At 41.6% G+C, this 22,069-nt stretch overlaps 1 protein-coding gene across 9 annotated transcripts in view; it reads left to right on the top strand.

Annotated features, from left to right (window-relative positions):
• The window catches only part of DNAAF4 (dynein axonemal assembly factor 4), an 86,690-nt gene that overhangs the window by 19,116 nt on the left and 45,505 nt on the right, over positions 1-22,069 (top strand). For all 9 annotated transcript variants that reach the window (XR_674497.5, XR_674496.5, XM_009428982.5 and 6 more), the window contains one exon: positions 11,715-11,946. Coding sequence is in view for 7 of the 9 variants with exons in the window: in XM_009428982.5 (XP_009427257.1) it covers positions 11,715-11,946 (232 nt within the window). In the remaining 2 variants the exon portion in view is untranslated. The remainder of the gene's footprint in view (positions 1-11,714; positions 11,947-22,069) is intronic.

Below are 22,069 nucleotides of genomic sequence, written 5' to 3'. Positions count from 1 at the left end.
TGTGACTCTTTTTGCCTGACCCCACAGGCAGTCAGACCTTATGGTTGTCTTCCCTTCTTCCTTAAAAATTGCTATTATTCCGTTCTTTTTCAAGGTGCACTGATTTCATATTGTTGAAACACACGTTTTACAATCAGTTTGTACAGTTAACACAATTATCACAGTGGTCCTGAGGTGACATACATCCTCAGTTTACGAAGATAACAGGATTAAGAGATTAAAGTAAAGACAGGCATAAGAAATTATAAAAGTATTATTTGGGAACTGATAAATGTCCATATTAAAATGAAATCTCCCAATTTATGTTCCTCTGCTGCGGCTCCAGCCAGTCCCTCCATTCGGGGTCCCTGACTTCCCGCAACACTTGGGAAGTACTCTGAGTTGCCCAAGTGGTTTTGTTCTCTCAGTTTAGGTGGTTATGCTTAGTGTCTACCAGCCAACACCCAGAGCTATTTTTGTACTGGGGGACTAAAAGGCAACTAGATGTCTCAGGATTAGTATAGCCTTCCCAGGGGAAAATGTGCATACAGCTAGTGGGCCTACCCTGACAGTACTTAGACTGCATATCCTTTAAAGTAGCCTTAACTAAGGGTGGTTTTCATGAAAACCATACAAGTTTTCTAAATGATGCAGTCTGGGTAACTGCATAGCTTACATGATCATGTAAGAGGTTAATCTCTAGGGGGTGGTTGCATTGAAGATATTTCAAGGTACTCAGGGCTTGACCAGAATTTTGGCTTCTTTTAATACAAAGTGGTGCCTGGAATTTTAGTTCTGTGTGCATCGACATTGGGCCCCTAATGGGTTTTTGAGGGGACGCAACTCCAGAAAGGTTGATTTGATAGGACTGGAGAAGGTTTACTGCTTGTCTTGTCATTGTAACCTTTGTCATTTCCATAATTTTGAAGTCAAATATGTCATGCAGGTTCATTAAATTGAAGGGAGTTCTTCTCTTATAGTTGGAGATTTGGGTGGGGATATTTTTTCAAGGGCCCAAGATTGGGCTGGGATTGGGATAGCAGGTGTTTGATTTCAGCTTAATTGGGTGTTGTTTTTGGTTGGGATAATGACCGGGTCCTTTAAGCTGTATGTTGACTGGCACTGCCATTCTAGCCCTTCCAGGCCCCCCAGTATACCATGCTAGCAGGTTGACCTGTTTGTTGACATGGTCCAGAACGTTGTCTGCATCACTGACCATTAGCACCCAGGCAGTGATTAAATTGTAGCAGTGCCCCTATTTTAACCATAAAATCTCTTCTGAACAAGGGGACTGGGCAGCTTGGTACTATTAGAAACCCCTGCTGGAAAATTTGTTTTTCAAATTGGCAGGTTAAAGGAGGGGTGAAATGCCTGACTTTATTTTTTCCTTCATTTCCTATAACAGTCATTGTCCTAGTGGAGGGCTTTCCTGCATAAGCAGTAAGTACAGAGTAACTTGCCCCGAATGAGAAAGAAACTGAATTTGTGTACCCGTCGTGTCCAGAGTTACTCAGGGATCCTCAGTAGTAACGATGATGTTCCTGGACAGGGGCAGTGAGGAAGGCCCTGGGCCCCTTCAGTCTTCATCTAGCTCCTGCTTTTGCACTGCTAGAGTCTTAACTGACTGAGCTCCTCCGTGGGAGCTGGGGCAGTCAATCCTCCAGTGCTGGGGTTACAGGCACCTGCCATGATGCCCAGGTAATTTTTTAATTTTTTTTTTTCAGTAGAGACAGGTTTTCACCATGTTGGCCAGATGGATCTCAAATTCCTGACCTTAAATGATCCACCTGCCTCAGCCTCCTGAAGTGCTGGGATTTATAGGTGTGAGCTGCCACACCCAGCTAGGAGTGACAACTTCTAAGCTCTTTACATGTCAAAGCCTACACTGATGTTCCTATGTTGATTTTTTACCTATATATATAAAAAACATGCACATATATGTGTGTATATATATATACACACACACACACGCATACATACATACATACTTACATATATTTTTAAATATTTTTAAAATTTATTTTTCAGTGTTTCTGTGTTCCTTTAACTGATCACAATCTACTTCAGGTTAATACTGACTCAGTTCCAGTAAAATACAGCAACTTGTTCTAATATAACTCCATTTTCTACTCCTACCTTTGGGCTATTAGTGCCATTCAGGTATGTGTATATGCATATATATTTGTTGTAATCCCAACAATATGTGTTATGATTTTACATTAAAAATCATTATTTCTTAAAAAATCTTAGGTTTTCAAATAAATAAAGAGTAGAAAGCAAAAATATATATATTGTCTTTTTTAAAAGTTTATTTTCTAATTGTGGTAAAATATAACTAACATACAACTTACCATCTTTAAGTATACAGTTTCATGGCATTAAGTATATTGACAACCATCACTACTAACCATCTCCAGAACTCTTTTCTTTTTTTATTTTTATTTTTTGAGTTGGAGTTTCATTCTGTTGCCCAGGCTGGAGTGCAGTGGCGTGATCTCAGCTCACTGCAACCTCTGCCTCCTGGGTTCAAGTGATTCTCCTGCCTCAGCCTCCTGAGTAGCTGGGACTACACGCACATGCCACCATGCCTATCTAGTAAAGATGGGGATACTCTGTGTTACTCAGGATGGTCTTGAACTCCTGGCCTCAAGCGATCCTCCTGGCTTGGCATCCCAAATCACACCTGGGATTGCAGGTGCGAGCCACCTCCCCATGCCATGCCCTTTTTTAAAAAAGTGTATCTTATAGAGCAGGTCTATTAGCAACATACTCCCTCAGTTTTCATTTGTCTTGGAAGGTATTTTGCTTTCTCTTGTGAAGAATAGTTTTGCTAAATATAGAATTTGTGGTTTATAGTTCTGTTTTTTTCTGTCGGTACTTTGAACATGTCATTTCATTGTCTTCTATCCATTGTTTCCTGAGAGCCTTAAAAGGTGATAGGCTCACCATGCATCCGTAGCTTTCTCATTTACATAATCTTTCCATTAAATTTCTGACTGCTTAGGCACTTATCCTAACCAGGATATCAACCTCAGACCAACTGCAAAGTTTTCCTCTTTATTCCCAACCAAGCCTAGCACTTTTATCCACCAAAGCTACAGGTTTTCACTGCCCTACCCGGAAATGAGCCCACCCTTTTTAGCAACAAACTGCTAGGTTCTTTTTGGTAGTTTCATGTTGGTATGGGTTGAGCATTTATGATCAAAAAATACAAAATCTGAAATGCTCCAAAATCTGTAACTTTTGAGCACCAACACCATGCTCAAAGGAAGTGTTCACTGGAGCATTTTGGATTTCAGATTTTTGGAGTAAGGATGCTCAGCCAGTGTGTATTCTGCAAGTATTCCAAAATCTGAAAAAAATCCAAAATCTGAAACACTTCTAGTTCCAAGCATTTTGGACAAGGGATATTCAGCCGGTAAAATTGCCAGGCTCATCACCGTAGCTGGGAGGGGGTTTTAGGAGCAACCTCAGGCCAAAGGGCACAGCTTCTTACCGTTCATACATAGAACTTTAGCAGCTTTTCTAGACTAAAGACTTTTCTCTTTGTAGTCTTCTTTTGGTTAATTTCCAGTCCCCTGAAATGGTTGTTTTTGATAATTTTATCCAGTTTTATCCTTAATATTTGCGGAGGGGAATTGCCAACCTCTTCATGTTGCCACAAAATGTGCACGTTGTCTTTGCAGATGAATTTTATATTTACTTATCAAGTTTCCTAAGAAGTCCTCTTGGTATTTTGATTGAATTTACATTGACTTTGTAAATTTGCAGCGCATCAACATACTTATAATATTGAGATTTCCCTCCAGGAACATGGCATTTATCTCCATTTATTTGGATATACTTTACATCTCTCAGCAAAATTATTTAACACCCATATATGACTTGCTTATATATTTTTTGTTTGTTTTGTGTTTGAGACGAAGTCTGTCTCTGTAGCCCAGGCTGGAGTGCAGTGGCGCGATCTTGGCTCACTGCAACCTCCACCTCCCGGGTTCAAGTGATTCTCCTTCCTCAGCCTCCAGAGTAGCTGGGATTACGGTGCACACCACTGCACCTGGCTAACTTTTTGTATTTTTAGTAGAGACGAGGTTTCACCATGTTGGCCAGGCTGGTCTTGAACTCCCAACCTCAGGTAATCCGCCCACCTCAACCTCCCAAAGTGCTAGGATTACAGGCATGAGCCACCGCGCCTGGCCTTATGACTTGCTTATATTTTGCTAAGCTTATTCATTTATGTTTTTCTGGTGATTGATGATGAAATTAATGTTTCCATTGTAGTTTCTAATTATTTATTGCCAGTTTGTAGGAAAGTAAGTTTGTTTTTATAAGTTTGTATAAGTTGATCTTTTTTTTTCTTTTGAGACGGAGCCTCACGCTGTCGCCCAGGCTGGAGTGCAGTGGCATAATCTTGGCTCACTGCAACCTTCATCTTCTGGGTTCACACGATTCTTCTGCCTCAGCCTCCTGAGTAGCTGGGACTACAGGCATGCACCACCACGCCTGGCTAATTTTTATATTTTTAGTAGAGACAAGGTTTCACCATGTTGGCCAGGCTGATCTTGAACTCCTGACCTCATGATCTGCCCACCTCGGCCTCCCAAAGTGTTGAGATTACAGGCGTGAGTCATCTGGCCCAGCTAGTTGATTTTATATGGGACTGCCTTGCTGAACTTACTTTTGGTTTGTCAGTTTATTATTTTGGTTATTTTAAGTAGTGTACTATTATTTGCAAATGGTGCAATTCTATCTCCTTGTAATCTATATTTGTATTTCTTATTTTTAAAAGTTTATCATTTAGGTTCTGACCTCTAGGAAAATAGTAAAACATTAGGTATACTTGCCTTAGTGATTTTGCTGGAAATATTTCTAATATTTCTTTTATTTTTTATTTTTATTTTTTTGAGACAGAGTCTTGCTCTGTCACCCAGGCTGGAGTGTAGTGGCGTGATCTAGGCTCACTGCAACCTCCACCTCCCAGGTTCAAGAGATTCTCCTGCCTCAGCTTCCCAAGTAGCTGGGACTACAGTTGTGTGCCACCACGCCCAGCTAATTTTTGTATTTTTAGTAGAGATAGGGGTTTTGCCATGTTGGCCAGGCTGGTCTCGAACTCCTGACCTCAGGTGATCCACCTCCCTCGGCCTCCCAAAGTGCTGGGATTACAGGTGTGAGCCACTGCGCCCGGCTATTTCTAATATTTTGTCATGAAGTATAACATAGTCTTGGTCCTTCTATCCAGCTTATAAATTTTTATTTCTTATTTTTATTCCCAATATCAACTGACATTTTGGCATACACTGACATCATAATGCTTTTCTCTATTGATTTCCTAATACCTTAAGTAAGAAAGACCCTATTTGATCAAGGTGTATTATAATTTTAATATTTTCCTAGGTTAAGTTACCCCTATTTGATTAAGGTGTATTATAATTTTAATATTTTCCTAGGTTAAGTTACCCCTATTTGATTAAGGTGTATTATAATTTTAATATTTTCCTAGGTTAAGTTTGCATATATATATATATATATATATATATACACATACACACACACATATATATACACACATATATATACACATATATATACACATATATACACACATATATATACACACACATATATACACATATATATACACATATATATATACACACACACTATATATATATATACACACACACATATATATATATATATTTTTTTTTTTTTAGGTTTTTTTTTGTTTGTTTTGAGGTGGCCTCTCACTCTGTTACCCAGGCTGGAATGCAGTGGCGCAGTCTCGGCTCACTGCAACCTCTGCCTCTTGGGTTTAAGCGATTCTCATGCCTCAGCCTTCCGAATAGCTGGGATTACAGGTGTGCGCTACCACACCTAGCTAATTTTTGTATTTTTAGTAGAGATGGGTTATCACCATTTTGGCCAGGCTGGTCTCTAACTCCTGACCTCAAGTAATTTGCCTGACTCGGCTTCCCAAAGTGTTGGGTTTACAGGCGTGAGCCTCCATGCCGGGCTGAGTTTGCTAATGTTTTATTTACAATTTTTGCATGTAATTCACAAGTGGGATTGGCTTATAAAGAACAATGCCTTGTTGACCAGACATTCATTCTAGATTAAAAGAATTATACATTTCCTCTTCTTCAAAAATTTAGTGTAGGAACTATTCATTATTCTCCTATTAGTTTTATTTGCTGTCTGCGTTAAACTAATAGCCTGTAGTAAATGGCATCCTTTTTTGAACAGTACAAACACCTAAAACCCAATTTGTTTATTTTATTTTTTTTGAGAAGTCTCACTGTGTCACCCAGGCTAGAGTGCAGTGGGGCGATCTTGGCTCACTGTAACCTCTGCCTCCGAGATTCAAGTGATTCTCCTGCCTCAGCCTCCCAAGTAGCTGGGATTACAGGTGTATGCTACCACACCCACCTAATTTTTGTATTATTAGTATAGACGGGGTTTCACCATGTTGGCCAGGTTGTTCTTGAACTCCTGACCTCAAGTGATCAACCTGCCTGGGCCTCCCAAAGTGCTGGGATTTCAGGCGTGAGCCACTGCCCCCGGGCCTCCAGTCCTTTATGTACAATGATTATTATTTTAGCCTTCTGAGTTTTTCTGTTACTGCATATTCCTCCGTGTGTCTTCCCTGTATTAGATGATTTTTCTTTGAAAGACCTTCAAGGATTGTTTAATATTTGTCGGTGTCTGTGTTAAATTGTGTGTTTCCTATATTAGATGATTTTTATTTAAAATATCTTTAAGAGCTAGGCACGGTGGCTGACGCCTGTAATCCCTGCACTTTGGGAGGTTGAGGCGGGTGGATCATTTGAAGTCAGGAGTTTGACACCAGCCTGGCCAACATGATGAAACCCTGTCTCTACTAAAAATACAAAAATTAGACGGGCATGGTGGTACACACCTGTAATCCCAGCTACTCAGGAGGCTGAGGCAGGATAATTGCTTGAACCCGAGAGGCGGAGGTTGCAGTGAGCGAAGATCGTGCTACTGCACTCCAGCCTGGGTGACACAGCAAGACTCCGTCTCAAAATAAGTAAGTAAATAAATAACAAAATATCTTTAAGAATTGTTGGCTGGGCGCGGTGGCTCACGCCTGTAATCCCAGCACTTTGGGAGGCCGAGGCGGGCAGATCACGAGGTCAGGAGATCGAGACCATCCTGGCTAACACAGTGAAACCCCATCTCTACTAAAAATACAAAAAATTAGCCGGGCGTGGTAGTGGGTGCCTGTAGTCCCAGCTACTCGGGAGGCTGAGGCAGGAGAATGGCATGAACCCGGGAGGTGGAGCTTGCAGTGACCCGAGATCGTGCCACTGCACTCCAGCCTGGGCGACAGAGTGAGACTCCATCTGAGAAAAAAAAAAAAAAGTTTAACATTTGTCCATCTCTTTATGACATCATAAAAAATATATATTTGGTCCCTGCCTCTTGTTATTAGCATAGAGCTCCTAAAACCCATGTAATTTTCTGAGTGATGGGGTGCTAGGTTCATCTTTTGTTAAATTATTTGGATTTTGACCCAGGTTCCTGACACAGAGCTCCTAATCCCTTGGAATTTCCTACGTAATAGGAAAATCTTTTGTTCTAATGAGGCAACTCTTGATGGGCTCTTGGGTGGTGGCTGGCCACCAGAAAGACCAAGCTTTGACTAGTTGTCTGGAACTTGCAGCACCCCTCCCCATCATTTTGATAGGGGCTGGAGACTGACTTAATAATCAATCATGCTGGGTCCACTGGCTTACGCCTGTAATTCCAGCACTTTGGGAGGCCGAGGTGGGAGGATCGCTTGAGCCCAGGAGCTCAAGACCAGCCTGGGCAACATAGATAGTGAGACCCTGACTCTAAAAGCAACAACAACAAAATTAGCCATTCGTGGTGCTGCAGGCCTGTGGTCCCAACTACTTGAGAGGCTGAGGTGAGAGGATCACATGAGCCTAGGAAGTGGAAGCTACAGTGAGCTAAGGTTGTGCCACTGCACTCTCCAGCCTGAGTGACAGAACAAGACCTTGTCTCAAAAAAAAAAAAAAAAAAAAAAAAAAAATCCGCCAGGCATAGTAGCTCATGTCTGTAAATCCCAGCACTTTGGGAGGCTGAGGTGGGTAGATCACTTGAGCCCAGGAGTTCAAGACCAGCCTGGGCAGCAAGGCAAACCCCCATCTTTACAAAATAATAAAATAAAAAATTAGTCAGGCTTGGTGGCATGTGCCTGTGTCCCAGCTACCTAGAAGGCTGAACTGGAGGATCGTTGGAGCCCAGGAGGTTGAGGCTGCAGTGAGCCATGATTGCGCCATTGTACTCCAGCCTGGGTGACAGAGCAAGACCCTGTCTAAAAAAAAAAAAAAAAAAACCCAGTCATGCCTGCTAGATAAAACCTCCATAAAATTCCTGTAACTATGAGGTTTGGAGAACTTCTGGGTTGCTGAACACTTGGAGGGAGAAGGCATGGAAACTCTGTGCTCCTTCCCCGATATCTTTCCCTAGACATCTCTTTCATTTGCCTCTTCCTGATTTGTATCTTTTTATTAAAAATGGGTAAATATGGCTGGGCGCGGTGGCTCACGTCTGTAATCCCAGCACTTTGGGAGGCCTAGGCGGGTGGATCACCTGAGGTCAGGAGTTCAAGATCAGCCTGGCCAACATGGTGAAACCCTGTCTCTACTAAAAATACAAAAATTAGCCAGGCGTGGTGGTATGTGCCTGTAGACCCAGCTACTCAGGAGGCTGAGGCAGGAAAATCACTTGAACCTGGGAGATGGAGGTTGCAGTGAGCCGAGATCGTGCCACTGCACTCCAGCCTGGGCAACGGAGTAAGACTCCATCTCAGGAAAAAAAAAAAAAAAAGGGTAAATATAAGCGAGGTATTTATCTGATTCCTGTGAGCCATTGAAGCAAATGGTCAAACCTGAGGAGGGGGTTGTAGAAACCCCCAACTTATAGCTGATTGGTTAGAAATATGGGAGTCCTGGACTTATGATTGGCATCTGTGTGGAGACTGTCTTATGGAATTGAGCCCTTAACCTGTGGGATCTAATGCTAACTCCGGGTAGATAATGACAGAACTGAATTAGAGGACACATAGCTGGTGTTAGAGAATTGGTAAGCATAGGCCGGGCGCAGTGGCTCACGCCTGTAATCCCAGCACTTTGGGAGGTCAAGGTGGGCGGATCACGAGGCCAGGAGATCGAGACCATCCTGGCTAACACAGTGAAACCCCGTCTCTACTAAAAAGACAAAAAATTAGCCGGGCATGGTAGCGGGCGCCTGTAGTCCCAGCTATTTGGGAGGCTGAGGCAGGAGAATGGCGTGAACCCAGGAGGCGGAGCTTGCAGTGAGCCGAGATTGCGCCACTGCACTCCAGCCTGGGCGACAGAGTGAGACTCCGTCTCAAAAAAAAAAAAAAGAGAATTGGTAAGCATAGGAAAAACCCACAAGTTTCGTGATGGAAGTGACCTATGGAGTGTTGTGAGAGTATATAAGAGGCGTAAACAGTTTGTTTTTTCTCTGTACACTCTGTTTTTCTTTTTCTTTCTTTCTTTCTTTTTTTTTGAGAGGAGTCTCGCTCTTGTCCCCCAGGTTTGAGTGCAATGGCTTTATCTCCGCTCACTGCAACCTCCACCTCCCAGGTTCAAATGATTCTCCTCCCTCAGCCTCCCAAGTAGCTGGGATTAAGGGCCTGCCACCACGCCCGGCTAATTTTTGTATTTTTCAGTAGAGACAGGGTTTCACCATGTTGGCCAGGCTGGTCTCGAACTCCTGACCTCAGATGATCCACCTGCCTCAGCCTCCCAAAGTGCTGGGATTTCAGGCGTGAGCCACCGCGCCCGGTCACTGTACACTCTGTTTTTCTTTGGTACATGTAGTCTCTTTTTATCATAAGCTTTGTGTTATTTTCTTCTTCATGTTTTTCTCTTCATTGTAGTTCCTTCTGTTACCTACTTTGTGAAGCCTTTCTTGGTTTCTCCTCTTCATCACTACTCTCTGAAGAGCTGGACTATTTCTGTCTCTAATATAGCTTATTATAAATTATCATTATACCTATAGTTCCCTTAACTATATCTTGGCTATAATACCAGAACTTTCCTGTTATTTTTCGTTGTAAGAACAGTCTCATTTTTGGTAATTAAGACTTAGTCTTATGCATTTTAAAAACTTCATGTAAAATTCATTCTTCTTGCAGGGAGTATGATGGGTGAGGGTGTCTGACTCTCCACATATTCTCCCTTTTTCATGTGTTGGGGCAGAGAGTGAAAAAAGGCAGACATATAATTAGGCTGGGTGAAGTCGTCTTCTTTTAGGTTGTGGCTTCCTCTCTAACACGGAGTGTTCATCATGCCTTATTGTGAGGCATTTAAATTTTGTTTCATTGCCATGTGTAGATTCTTCCTGGTTCAATCTGTTGGCAGCTTACTGGCAACTCTCTGAACTAAGAATATATAGTAATAATTAGCATATTTTGTGCTTAATTTAAGCCTGAGGTAAAATTGGGACTACAGGAAATTTTCATTCAGTGTCCCGTGAAATTTATTTTAAAGTCAGCATCTCACAGGAAAATAATCAGTCTTCTAGAAGGGAGTATTATGTCATGTAGATATTACAGAGCACCTTTCAGTGCACAGATTTCATACTCGTAATGTTAAATCTCTATTTTAAAGTAATACAACATTTAGGGACCTTTATCCTAGCATATCCATAGTCTAGAACCACTTCAGATGTCCTATTTAAATGTAAATTAATTTAAATGTACATTAATGAAACTTAAATAACATTAAAAATTCAGTTCCTGAGTCTCAGTAGCCACATTTGAAGTACTTAATTAGCCACCTGTGGCTAGTGGCTACTATATTGGATAGCACAGACATTTTGATCATTGAAGTAAGTGCTTCTCTAGTGGATAGAGGTAAGAAATTTTTCTTACCATAGGAAAGTCAGATACATGAAGTCAATCTTGTACACCAACTAGGTACTCTGTTTCACAGGGGTTTTTTTCTTGCCCATGTGAGGGAAGTTTGAAAGGCAGAAAAGTTGCCACACACCTGTACAAGATACTGCTTTCAAATTCATCTGATATTTAGCTCTTTGAAAGTGTCAGACAACTACTAGTGCAAACATAGGTTTTGCAGCAGGATTAAGACTTCAAATATTTCCACCCACCAGAGACAGACCGTCTTGTTCATCCTTCCTATTTCCTTTTCTACTGTTCCCTCTTCCTTCAGTCCTTAGGACTGAAGGGTTGGCACAACTTCGGTTGACAGGGTAAGACTTGGGATAAGTTGAAAAGCAAATGTTTGAATATATGTGTTGGGATGTGTGTGTGTGTGTGTGTGTGTGTGTGTGTGTAGATTTTGAGAGAAGTGGCTTAACTCCTAGAATAATAAATTTCTATTATTTTTTCTACCAAGCCCTTAGGTATCATCTAATTGAATGCCTGCTCACATTTTACAGATAAGTAAACTGAGGTTGGAGAAAGTGATTGCCTAAGATCATATAGCTAATGGTAGATCTGGGACTAAAATCTTTGTTCCATGACTCCAACACCAATGGTTTTTCTCCTGAATCATTTACCTTTCCCATTTTAATTCATAATTCACTACTACGTATTGTTACAAATACAATGGCAAGAGTTTAGAGGTATGAATAACTAATTATTGTAATGAATTTCTCATTTAAAGAAATGTTGCTTTTATGTATTTTAAAGAATTTGGTAATTGCAATTGTTATAGATTGAAGAAGAAGAGAGGAAAAAAATAGAAGATATGAAAGAAAATGAACGGATAAAAGCCACTAAAGAATTGGAAGCCTGGAAAGAATATCAAAGAAAAGCTGAGGAGCAAAAAAAAATTCAGAGAGAAGAGAAATTATGTCAAAAAGAAAAGCAAATTAAAGAAGAAAGAAAAAAAATAAAATATAAGAGTCTTACTAGAAATTTGGCATCTAGAAATCTTGCTCCAAAAGGTAAAATGATTAAGAATTTCTTGAGTAGTGAGTCCTGTTGGTGAGGTATATATGACGCTTTTCTTTTTTTGTAAATCTATTCACAGCATTAGGTTACTGTTTTGGCACATTGAGAATAAGCAATTCAGTACAAAGACTAAAGTAAAGACATTTCTTCTTTCGGGGATAATGAAGTTTTCTAATAAAATGGGCAAGGATTCGTTCAAGGATTCGAAAAGAAGAGTGTCTTCTTTGCTTGTGTGCTTTCTTTTGAAATTTACATAGATGTTGTTAAATAAGTGCTTAACTCAGGCCCAAAAAGACTTGGAGTGGACTAGCAATGTCAGAAGCATTCATTTATTCCATTAGAGATAAGAAACTAGGAATTTCATTAAAAGACCTTTTCCTCACATCACTTAGGAAAATGAGTACTATAAGCAGACTTACTCTACAGCAAATAAAGATTGCTTCTAGCTTTTAATCTTGATGTATTCAAAAACAGATAAATTAATATAATTTTTTTTTTTGAGACAAGGTCTGGCCCTATCGCCCAGGCTGGAGTGCAATGGTGTGATCTCAGCTCACTGCAGCCTCTGCCTCCCCAGCTCAAGCCATCCTGCCTTAGCCTCCCAAGTAGCTGGGACTACAGGCATGTGCCTCAATGTCCAGCTAATGCTTTTTTGTATTTTTTGTAGAGACGAGGTTTTGCCATGTTGCCCAGGCTGGTCTTGAACTTGTGAGCTCAAGCAATCTGCCTGCCTTGGCCTCCCAAAGTGCTGAGATTGTGTGCATGAGCCACCATGTCCAGCTGATACAAATATAATTCAGTTTTTGTGTGTGTGTGTTTTTAAAATTATTATTTCAGTAGTTTTGGGGAAACAGGTGGTGTTTGGTTACATGTATAAGTTCTTTAGTGGTGATTTCTGAGATTTTGGTGGACCCATCAACCAAGCAGTGTACACTGCACCCAATGTGTAGTCTTTTATCCCTCACCCCTGCACCCTTCGCCCCTAGTCCCCAGGCCCATATCATTCTTATGCCTTGGCATCCTCATAGCTCAGCTCCCATTTATGAGTGAGAACATGGGCCAGGAGCAGTGGCTTATGCCTGTAATCCTAACACTTTGGGAGGACAAGGCGGGCAGATCATCTGAGGTTGGGAGTTCGAGACCAGTCTGACCAATATGGAGAAACCCCATCTTTACTAAAATTACAAAATTAACCAGGTGTGGTGGCACATATCTGTAATCCCAGCTACTCAGGAGGCTGAGGCAGGAGAATCGCTTGAACCTGGGAGGCGGAGGTTATGGTGAACCGAGATCGTGCCATTGCGTTCCAGCCTGAGCAACAAGAGCAAAACTCTGTCTCAAAAAAAAAAAAAAAAAAAAAAAGTGAGAACATATGGTATTTGGTTCCATTTCTGAGTTACTTCATGTAGCATAATCGTCTCCAACTCCATCCAGGTTGCCGAGAATGCCATTATTTTATTCCTTTTTATGGCTGAGTAGCATTCCATGATTGTATGTGTGTCTGTGTGTGTGTGTGTGTGTGTGTGTGTATATATATATATACACCATATTTTCTTTATCTTCTCATTAGTTGATAGGCATTTAGGCTAGTTCTATATTTTTGCAATTGCAATTGTGCTGCTATAAACATGAGTGTGCAAGTGTCTAATGACTTCTTTTTCTCTAGATAGATACCCAGTAGGGGGATTGCTGGATCAAATGGCGGTTCTACTTTTCGTTCTTTAAGGCATCTATCTCCACACTGTCTTCCATAGTAGTTGTACTAGTTTACATTACCACCAGCAGTGTAAAAGTGTCCCTTTTCACCACATCTACACCAACATCTGTTATTTTATCATTTTTAAATTATGGTCATTCTTAACAGGAGTAAGGTGGTATCGCATTGTGGTTTTGATTTGCATTTCCCTAATAATTTGCGGTGTTGAGCATTTTTTCATGTTTGTTGGACATTTGTTTGTTTGTTTATTTATTTATTTTGAGATGGAATTTCGCTCTTGTTGCCCAGGCTGGAGTGCAATGGCACGATCTCGGCTCACCACAACCTCTGCCTCCCAGGTTCAAGCGATTCTCCTGCTTCAGCCTCCCGAGTAGCTAGGATTACAGGCATGTACCACCATGCCTGGCTAATTTAGAGATGGGGTTTCTCCATGTTGGTCAGGCTGGTCTCGAACTCTTGACCTCAGGTGATCCGCCTGCCTCAGCCTCGAAAAGTGATGGGATTACAGGCATGAGCCACCACACCTGGCGGGACATTTGTATATCTTCTTTTGAGAATTGTCTATTCATGTCCTTAGCCCACTTTTTGATGGGATTGTTTGTTTTGTTCTTGCTGATTTGTTTGAGTTCCCTGTAGATTGTGGATATTAGTCCTTTGTCAGATGCATAGTTTGTGAAGATTTTCTTCCATTCTGTGGGTTGTCTGTTTACTGTGCTGATTATTTCTTTTATCCCTGTGCAGAAGCTTTTTAGTTTAATTAAGTCCCATCTATTTATCTTTGTTTTTGTTTCATTTGCTTTTGGATTCTTGGCCATCAAGTCTTTGCCTAAGCCAGTGTTAGAAGGGGTTTTCCAGTGTTATCTTCTAGAATTTTTATGATTTCAGGTCTTAGACTTAAGTCTTTGATCCATCTTGAGTTAATTTTTGTGTTAGGGGAGAGATGAGGATCCAGTTTCATACCCCTACATGTGGTTTGCCAATTATCCCAGCACCATTTGTTGAATAGGTTGTCCTTTCCCCACTTTATGGTTTTGTTTGCTTTGTCAAAGATTGGTTGGCTGTATTTGACTTTATGTCTGGGTTCTCTATTCTGTTCCATTGGCCTATGTGCCTGTTTTTATACCAGTACTATACTGTTTTGGTAACTGTGGCCTTGTAGTATAGTTTGAAGTCAGGTAATATGATCCCCTCAGATTTGTTCTTTTTGCTTAGTCTTGCTTTGGCTATATGGGCTCTTTTTTGGTTCTATATGAATTTTAGGATTGTTTTTTCTAGTTCTGTGAAGAATGATGATGATATTTTGATGGGAATTGCACTGAATTTGTAGATTGCTTTTGGCAGTATGGTCATTTTCAAAATATTGATTCTACCCATCTGTGAGCATGGGATGTATTTCCATTTGTTTGTGTCATCTATGATTTCTTTCAGCAGTGTTTTGTAGTTTTCCTTGTGAGATCTTTCACCTCTTTAGTTAGGTATATTCCTAAGTATTTTGGTTTTTTGTTTTGTTTTTTGGGTTTTTTTTACAGCTGTTGTAAAAGAGGTTGAGTTCTTGATGTGATTCTCAGCCTGGTCCTTGTTGGTGTATAGTAGTGCTACTGATTTGTGTGCATTGATTTTGTATTCTGAAACTTTACTTGAATTCATATATCAGATCTAGGAGCTTTTTGGATGAATCTTTAGGATTTTCTAGGTATACGATCATATCATTGGCCAACAATGACAACTTGACTTCCTCCTTAATGATTTAGATGCTCTTTCTTTCTTTCTCTTGTCTGATCGCTCTGGCTAGGACTTGCAGTACTGTGTTAAATAGTGTTGGTGAAAGTGGACATCCTTGTCTTGTTCCAGTTCTCAGGGGAAACACTTTCAACTTTTCACTGTTTATTATAATATTGGCCATGGGTTTGTCAAAGATGGCTTTTATTACCTTAAGGTATGTCCCTTCTATGCCCATTTTGCTGAGGGTTTTAGTCATAAAGGGATGCTGGATTTTGTCAAATGCTTTGTGTGTGTGTGTGTGTGTGTGTGTGTGTGTGTGTGTGTGTGTGAGACAGAGTCTCACTCTGTTCCTTAGGCTGGAGTGCAGTGGCATGATCTTGGCTCACTGCAACCTCTGCCTCCCAAATTCAAGCAATTCTCCTGCCTCAACCTCCCCAGTATCTGGGATTACAGGTGTGCACCACCACACCTAGCTAACTTTTTGTATTTTTTAGTAGAGACAGGGTTTCGCCATGTTGGCCAGGCTGGCCTCAAAACTCCTGACCTCAAATGATCCATCTGCCTCGGCTTCCCGAAGTGCTGGGATTACAGGCATGAGCCACCACGCTCGGCCTCAAATGCTTTTTCTGCATTTATTGAGATGATTGTATGATTTTTGTTTTGACTTCTGTTTATGTGGTGTATTATATTTATTGATTTTTTGTGTGTGTATGTTAAACCAGCCCTGCATCCCTGGTATGAAACCCACTTAATTATGGTGTATTACCTTTTTGATATGCTGTTGCATTTGGTTAGCTAGTATTTGGTTGAGGAGTGTTACATCTATGTTCATCAGGGATATTGTTCTGTAGTTTTCTTTTTTTTTTTGTTATGTCCTTTCCTGGTTTTGGTATTAGGGTAGTACTGGCGTTATAGAATGATTTAGGGAGGATTTCCTCCTAATCTTTTGAAATAGTTTTAATAGGATTGGTACCAGTTCTCTTAGAATGTCTGTTAGAATTCAGCTGTTGGGCTGGGCACATGGCTCATACCTGTAATCCCAGCCTTTGAGAGGCCAAGGCAGGCAATCTCCTGAGGTCAGGAGTTCAAGACCAGCCTGCCCAACGTGGTGAAACCTCATCTAACTAAAAATACAAAAATTAGCAGGGTGTGGTGGCATGTGTCTGTAATCCCATCTACTCGGGAAGCTGAGGCAGGAGAATCGCTTAAACCCGGAGATGGAGGTTGCAATGAGCCGAGATCTCACCACTGCATTCCAGCCTGGGGGCAAGAGAACAAGACCCTGTCTTAAAAAAAAAAAAAGATCAGCTGTGAATCCATCTGGTCCTGGAATTTTTTTAGTTGGCCATTTTTAAATTACTGTTTCAATCTCCCTACCTGTTATTGGTCTTTTCAGAGTTTCTGTTTCTTCCTGGCTTAATCTGGGAGGATTGTTTAATTCCTTCTAGGTTGAGGAATTTATCCATCTCCTCTAGGTTTTCTAGTTTGTGTGCACAAAGGTATTCATAGTAGCTTTGAATGATCTTTTGTATCCCTGTGGTATTTGTTGTAATTTCTCTCATTTCATTTCTGATCGAGCTTATTTGGATCTTATTCTTTTCTGGGTTGATCTTACTAATGGTCTATCAGTTTTGTTTGTCTTTTCAAAGAACCAGCATTTTGTTTAATTTTTCTTTTGTATTTTTTTCTTTCAGTTTCATTTAGTTCTGCTCTGATCTTTGTTATTTCTTTTCTTGTGCTGGGTTTGGGTTTGATGTGTTCTTTTTTCTCTAGTTTCTTGATGTGTGAGCCTAGATTGTCTGTTTATGCTCTTTCAGACTTTTTGATGTAGGCATTTAGTGCTATGAACTTTCCTCTTAGCACTGCTTTTGCTGTATCCCAGAGGTTTTGACTGGTTGTGTCACTATTATCATTCAGTTCAAAGAATTTTAAAATTTCCATCTTGATTTCATTGTTGACCCAAAGATCATTCAGGGGCAGGTTACGTAATTTCCATATATTTGTATAGTTTTGAGTGTTCCTTTTGAAGTCAATATCCAGTTTTATTCCACTGTGGTCTTAGAGAGTATTTGATATAATTTTGATTTTCTTAAATTTACTGAGATGGGCTGGGCGTGGTGGCTCATGCCTGTAATCTCAGAACTTTGGGAGGCCTAGGTGGGTGGATCACGAGGTCAGGAGATCGAGACCATTCTGGTCTCTAACCAGAGACCAGAATCTGGTGGCTAACACGGTGAAACCCCATCTCTACTAAAAGTACAAAAAATTAGCCAGGTGTGGTGGGGGGCACCTGTAGTCCCAGCTACTCGGGAGGCTGAGGCAGGAGAATGGCATGAACCCAGGAGGCGGAGTTTGCAGTGAGCCGAGATTGCACCACTGCACTCCAGCCTGGGCAACAGTGCAAGACTCTGTCTCAAAAAAAAAAAAAAAATTATTGAGATGGCTGGGCGCAGTGGCTCATGCCTGTAATCCTAGCCCTTTGGGAGGCCAGGGAGGGTGGGTCACCTGAGGTCAGGAGTTTGAGACCAGCCTGGCCAACATGGTGAAACCTTGTCTTTACTAAAAATACAAAAATTAGGCTGGTGTGGTGGCGGGGGCCTCTAATCCCAGCTGCTTGGGAGGCTGAGGCAGAAGAATCACTTGAACCCAAGAGGTGGAGGTTGCGGTGAGTCGAGATCACGCCACTGCACTCCAGCCTGGGTGACAAAGCGAGGCTCCGTCTCAAAAAAAAAAAAAATTATTGAGACTTGTTTTGTGTTCTATCATTTGGTTTATCTTGGAGAATGTTCCATGTGCTGATGAAAAGAATGCATATTCTGCAGTTGTTGGGTAGAATATTCTGTAAATATCTATTAAGTCCATTTGTTCTAGGATATAGTTTAAATCCATTATTTCTTTGTTGACTTTCTGTCTTGATTACCTGTCTAGTGCTGCCAGTGGAGTACTGAAGTCCTCCACTATTATTGTGGTGCTATCTCATTTCTTAGGTCTAATAATAACTGTTTTATAAATTTGAGAATTCCGGCTGGGCGCGGTAGCTCATGCCTGTAATCTCAGCACTTTGGGAGACCGAGGCGGGTGGATCACAGGTGGTCAGGAGTTTGAGACCAGCCTGACCAACATGGTGAAACCCCGTCTCTACTAAAAACACAAAAATTAGCCGGGCGTGCTGGCACGCGCCTGTAATCCCAGCTACTCAGGAGGCTGAGGCAGGAGAATTGCATGAATCTGGAGGTGGAGGTTGCAGTGAGCCGAGACTGCGCCACGGCACTCCAGCCTGGGCGACAGAGTGAGACTCTGTCTCAAAATAAATAAATAAATAAATAAATAAATAAATTTGAGAGTTCCAGTGTTAGGTGCAAATATTTAGGATTATGATATTTTCCTGTTGGACTAATTCTTTTATCATTATATAATGTCCTTTTTTATCTTTTTTAACTGTTGTTGCTTTAAAGTCTGCTTTGTTTTGTATAAGAATAGCTATTCCTGGCTAGGCGCAGTGGCTCACGCCTGTAATCCCAGCACTTTGGGAGGCCGAGGCGGGCAGATTACGAGGTCAGGAGTTTGAGACCAGCCAGGCCAACATGGTGAAACTCTGTCTCTACTAAAAATACAAAAATTAGCCAGGCGTGGTGGTGCGTGCCTGTAGTCCCAGCTACTTGGAAAGCTAAGGCAGGAGAATCGCTTGACCCCAGGAGGCAGAGGTTGCAGTGAGCCAAGATTGCACCACTACACTCCAGCCTGGGCAACAGAAGGAGACTCTGTCTCAAAAAAAAAAAAAAAAAAAAAAAAGAAAGAAAGAAAGGAAAGAAAGGAAGAAAGATAGCTACTCCTGCTGACTTTGGTGTTCATTTGCATGGAATATCTTTTTCCACCCTGTTTATGAGTCCTTATATGTTAGGCAAGTCTGTTAAAAGACTTACTTGGTTGGTTGATTTTTATCCATTTGACATTCTGTATCTTTTAAGTGGAGCATTTAGGCCGTTTACATTCAATATCAGTATTGAGATGTGAGGTACTGTTCTATTAATCATGCTAGTTGTTGCTGTAGCTTATTTTTTTTCATTGTGTTATTGTTTTATAGATCCTGTGAGATTTATGTTTTAAGGAGGTTCTATTTTGGTATATTTTGAGGTTTTGTTTCAATATTTAGAACTCCTTTTAGCATTTATTGTAGTGCTGGCATGGTAGTGACAAATTCAGCATTTGTTTGTTTGAAAAAGACTTTATCTCGCCTCTGGTTATGAAGCTTAGTTTCACTGGATACAAAACTCTTAGCGGATAATTATTTTGTTTAAGGAGGCTAAAGATAGGACCCCCATCCCTTCTGGCTTGCAGGGCTTCTGCTAAGAAATCTGCTGTTAATCTGATAGGTTCTCCTTTATAGATTACCTGGTGCTTTTGCCTCACAGCTCTTTTTTTTTTTTTTTTTTTTTTTTTTTTGAGACAGAGTCTTGCTCTGTCACCCAGGCTAGAGTGCAGTAGCATGATCTCGGCTCACTGCAACCTCCAACTCCCGGGTTCAAGCAATTCTCCTGCCTCAGCCTCCTGAGTAGCTGGGATTACAGGCACCCGCCACCACGCCTGGCTGATTTTTGTATTTTTAGTAGAGATGGGGTTTCACCATCTTGGTTGGCCAGGCTGGTCTCGAACTCCTGACCTCGTGATCCACCCACCTTGGCCTCCCAAAGTGCTGAGATTACAGATGTGGGCCACTGTGCCTGACCTTGCCTCACAGCTCTTAAGATTCTTTCTTTCATCTTTACTTTAGACAATGTGATGACTATGTGCCTAGGCAATGATCTTTTTGCAATGAATTCCCCGGGTGTTCTTTGAGCTTCTTGTATTTGGATGTCTAGATCTCTAGCAAGACCATGGAATTTTTCTTGATTATTCCCTCAAGTATGTTTTCCAAACTTTTAGATTTCCCTTCTTCCGCAGGAGCACCAATTATTCTTATGTTTGCTTGTTTACATAATCTCAGATTTCTTGGAGGCTTTGTTCATTTTTTAAAATTCTTTTTTTCTTTGTCTTTGTTGGATTGGGTTCATTTGAAAGCCTTGTCTTTGATCTCTGAAGTTATTTCTTCTACTTGTTCAAATCTATTGTTGAAACTTTCCAGTGTATTTTGCATTTCTTTAAGTGTGTCTTTCATTTCCAGAAGTTTTGATTATTTTTTCTTTATAATATCTATTTCTCTGGAGACTTTTCCATTCATATCCTTTTTTTTTTAAATTTCTTTAAGTTGATTTTCACCTTCCTCTAGTGCCTTCTTGAGGAGCTTAATAATCAACCTTCTGAATTATTTATCTGGCAATTCACAGATTTCTTCTTAGTTTGGATCCATTGCTGGAGAGCTAGTATGATCTTTTGGGGGTGTTACAGAACCTTGTATTGTCATATTACTAGAATTACTTTTCTGGTTCCTTCTCATTTGAGTAGACTGTTTCAGTGGTAAGATCTGGAACTCAAGGGCTACTGTTCAGATTCTTCTGTCCCATGGGTGTTCCCTTGATGTGGTGCCCTCCCCCTGCCACTAGGGATGGGGCTTCCTGAGAGCCAGACTGCAGTGATTGTTATTGCCCTTCTATTTCTAGCCACCCATTTGGGCCCCAGGCTGGTGCTGGGGAATGTCTGCAAAGAGCCCTGTGATGTGATCCACAGGTCTCCCAGCCGTGGATACCAGCACCTGTTCTGGTGGTGGCAGGTGAGTGAAGTGGATTCTGTTGGAGTCTTTTGTTGTAATTTTGTTTAGTGCACTTCAAGCACTGGTTATGTAAGCAGTGAAGTTGTCACGTGAACAGATTCAGGACCTCTGGCTAGACAGGGTGTTGCAGGAAGTGGAATTAGCTGTTGTTTTCTCCTTCTTTGGAGCAGGGTTGTTCTGTTATGAGTTGCTATGGTGGCTTGAGTTGGTTGGGCTCCAGCCAGGAGGTGGCACTTTCAAGAGGGCACCAGCTGCAGTATAGAAGAGAGATATAATCTTGATGTTGGCCGGGACAAGTACTCGGGTTTCTCAGGTGATGGGCAGGGCCATAGAGCAGGTAGAGAAAACCTTGCCCCATCAGGTGGGGGCAAGGTTAGTTGGGTCTGGGCTCAGACTCCCCTTGGGTGGGGCTTGCTGTGGCCACAGTGGGGGTGGAGGGGATTCTCAGGCCAATGGAATTATGTTCCCAGGGGCATTATGGCTGCCTCTGCTGTGCCATACAGGTCACCAGGGAGGTGGGGGAAAGCTGGCAGTGACAGGCCTCACCTAGCTCCCAGGCAGCCACCAAGGCCAGTCTCACTCTGGCCATGCCACCCCACCCGCACTGAGTTTATATCCAGGCAATTGGTGAGCAGGGCTGAGATCTTGCCCCAGACTATAAGCCTTGCCACTGAGAAAGCAAGAGGGCTGTTAGGCCTCACCAGTCCCTGCCTGCCCACACTATTGGCTGTGGCTTCTGCACTCGCATCTGTACTTCCCATTTGCCCCCTCTGCCACCAATTTCTGCTTAGGAAAATTCCTCCTCAGTCAAAATTATTACAAAGTTCAGCTACAAGCTTCCTTCACCCTGTGGTCCTGCCCCAATTCCACTGGCTGCCTTCCCGTCTCCAAGGACCTCTGTGAGATCACGCCAGGAATGGCTTCCTTGGACTCCAGCTGGGGATGGAAGTGCCTATAGGGCTCTTCCTGC

Source organism: Pan troglodytes, chromosome 16, assembly GCF_028858775.2.
Source record: "Pan troglodytes isolate AG18354 chromosome 16, NHGRI_mPanTro3-v2.0_pri, whole genome shotgun sequence".
Lineage (NCBI taxonomy): Eukaryota > Metazoa > Chordata > Mammalia > Primates > Hominidae > Pan > Pan troglodytes.
The sequence above is the reverse complement of the archived record's forward strand: the minus strand, read 5'-3'. Positions and strand labels throughout refer to the sequence as shown.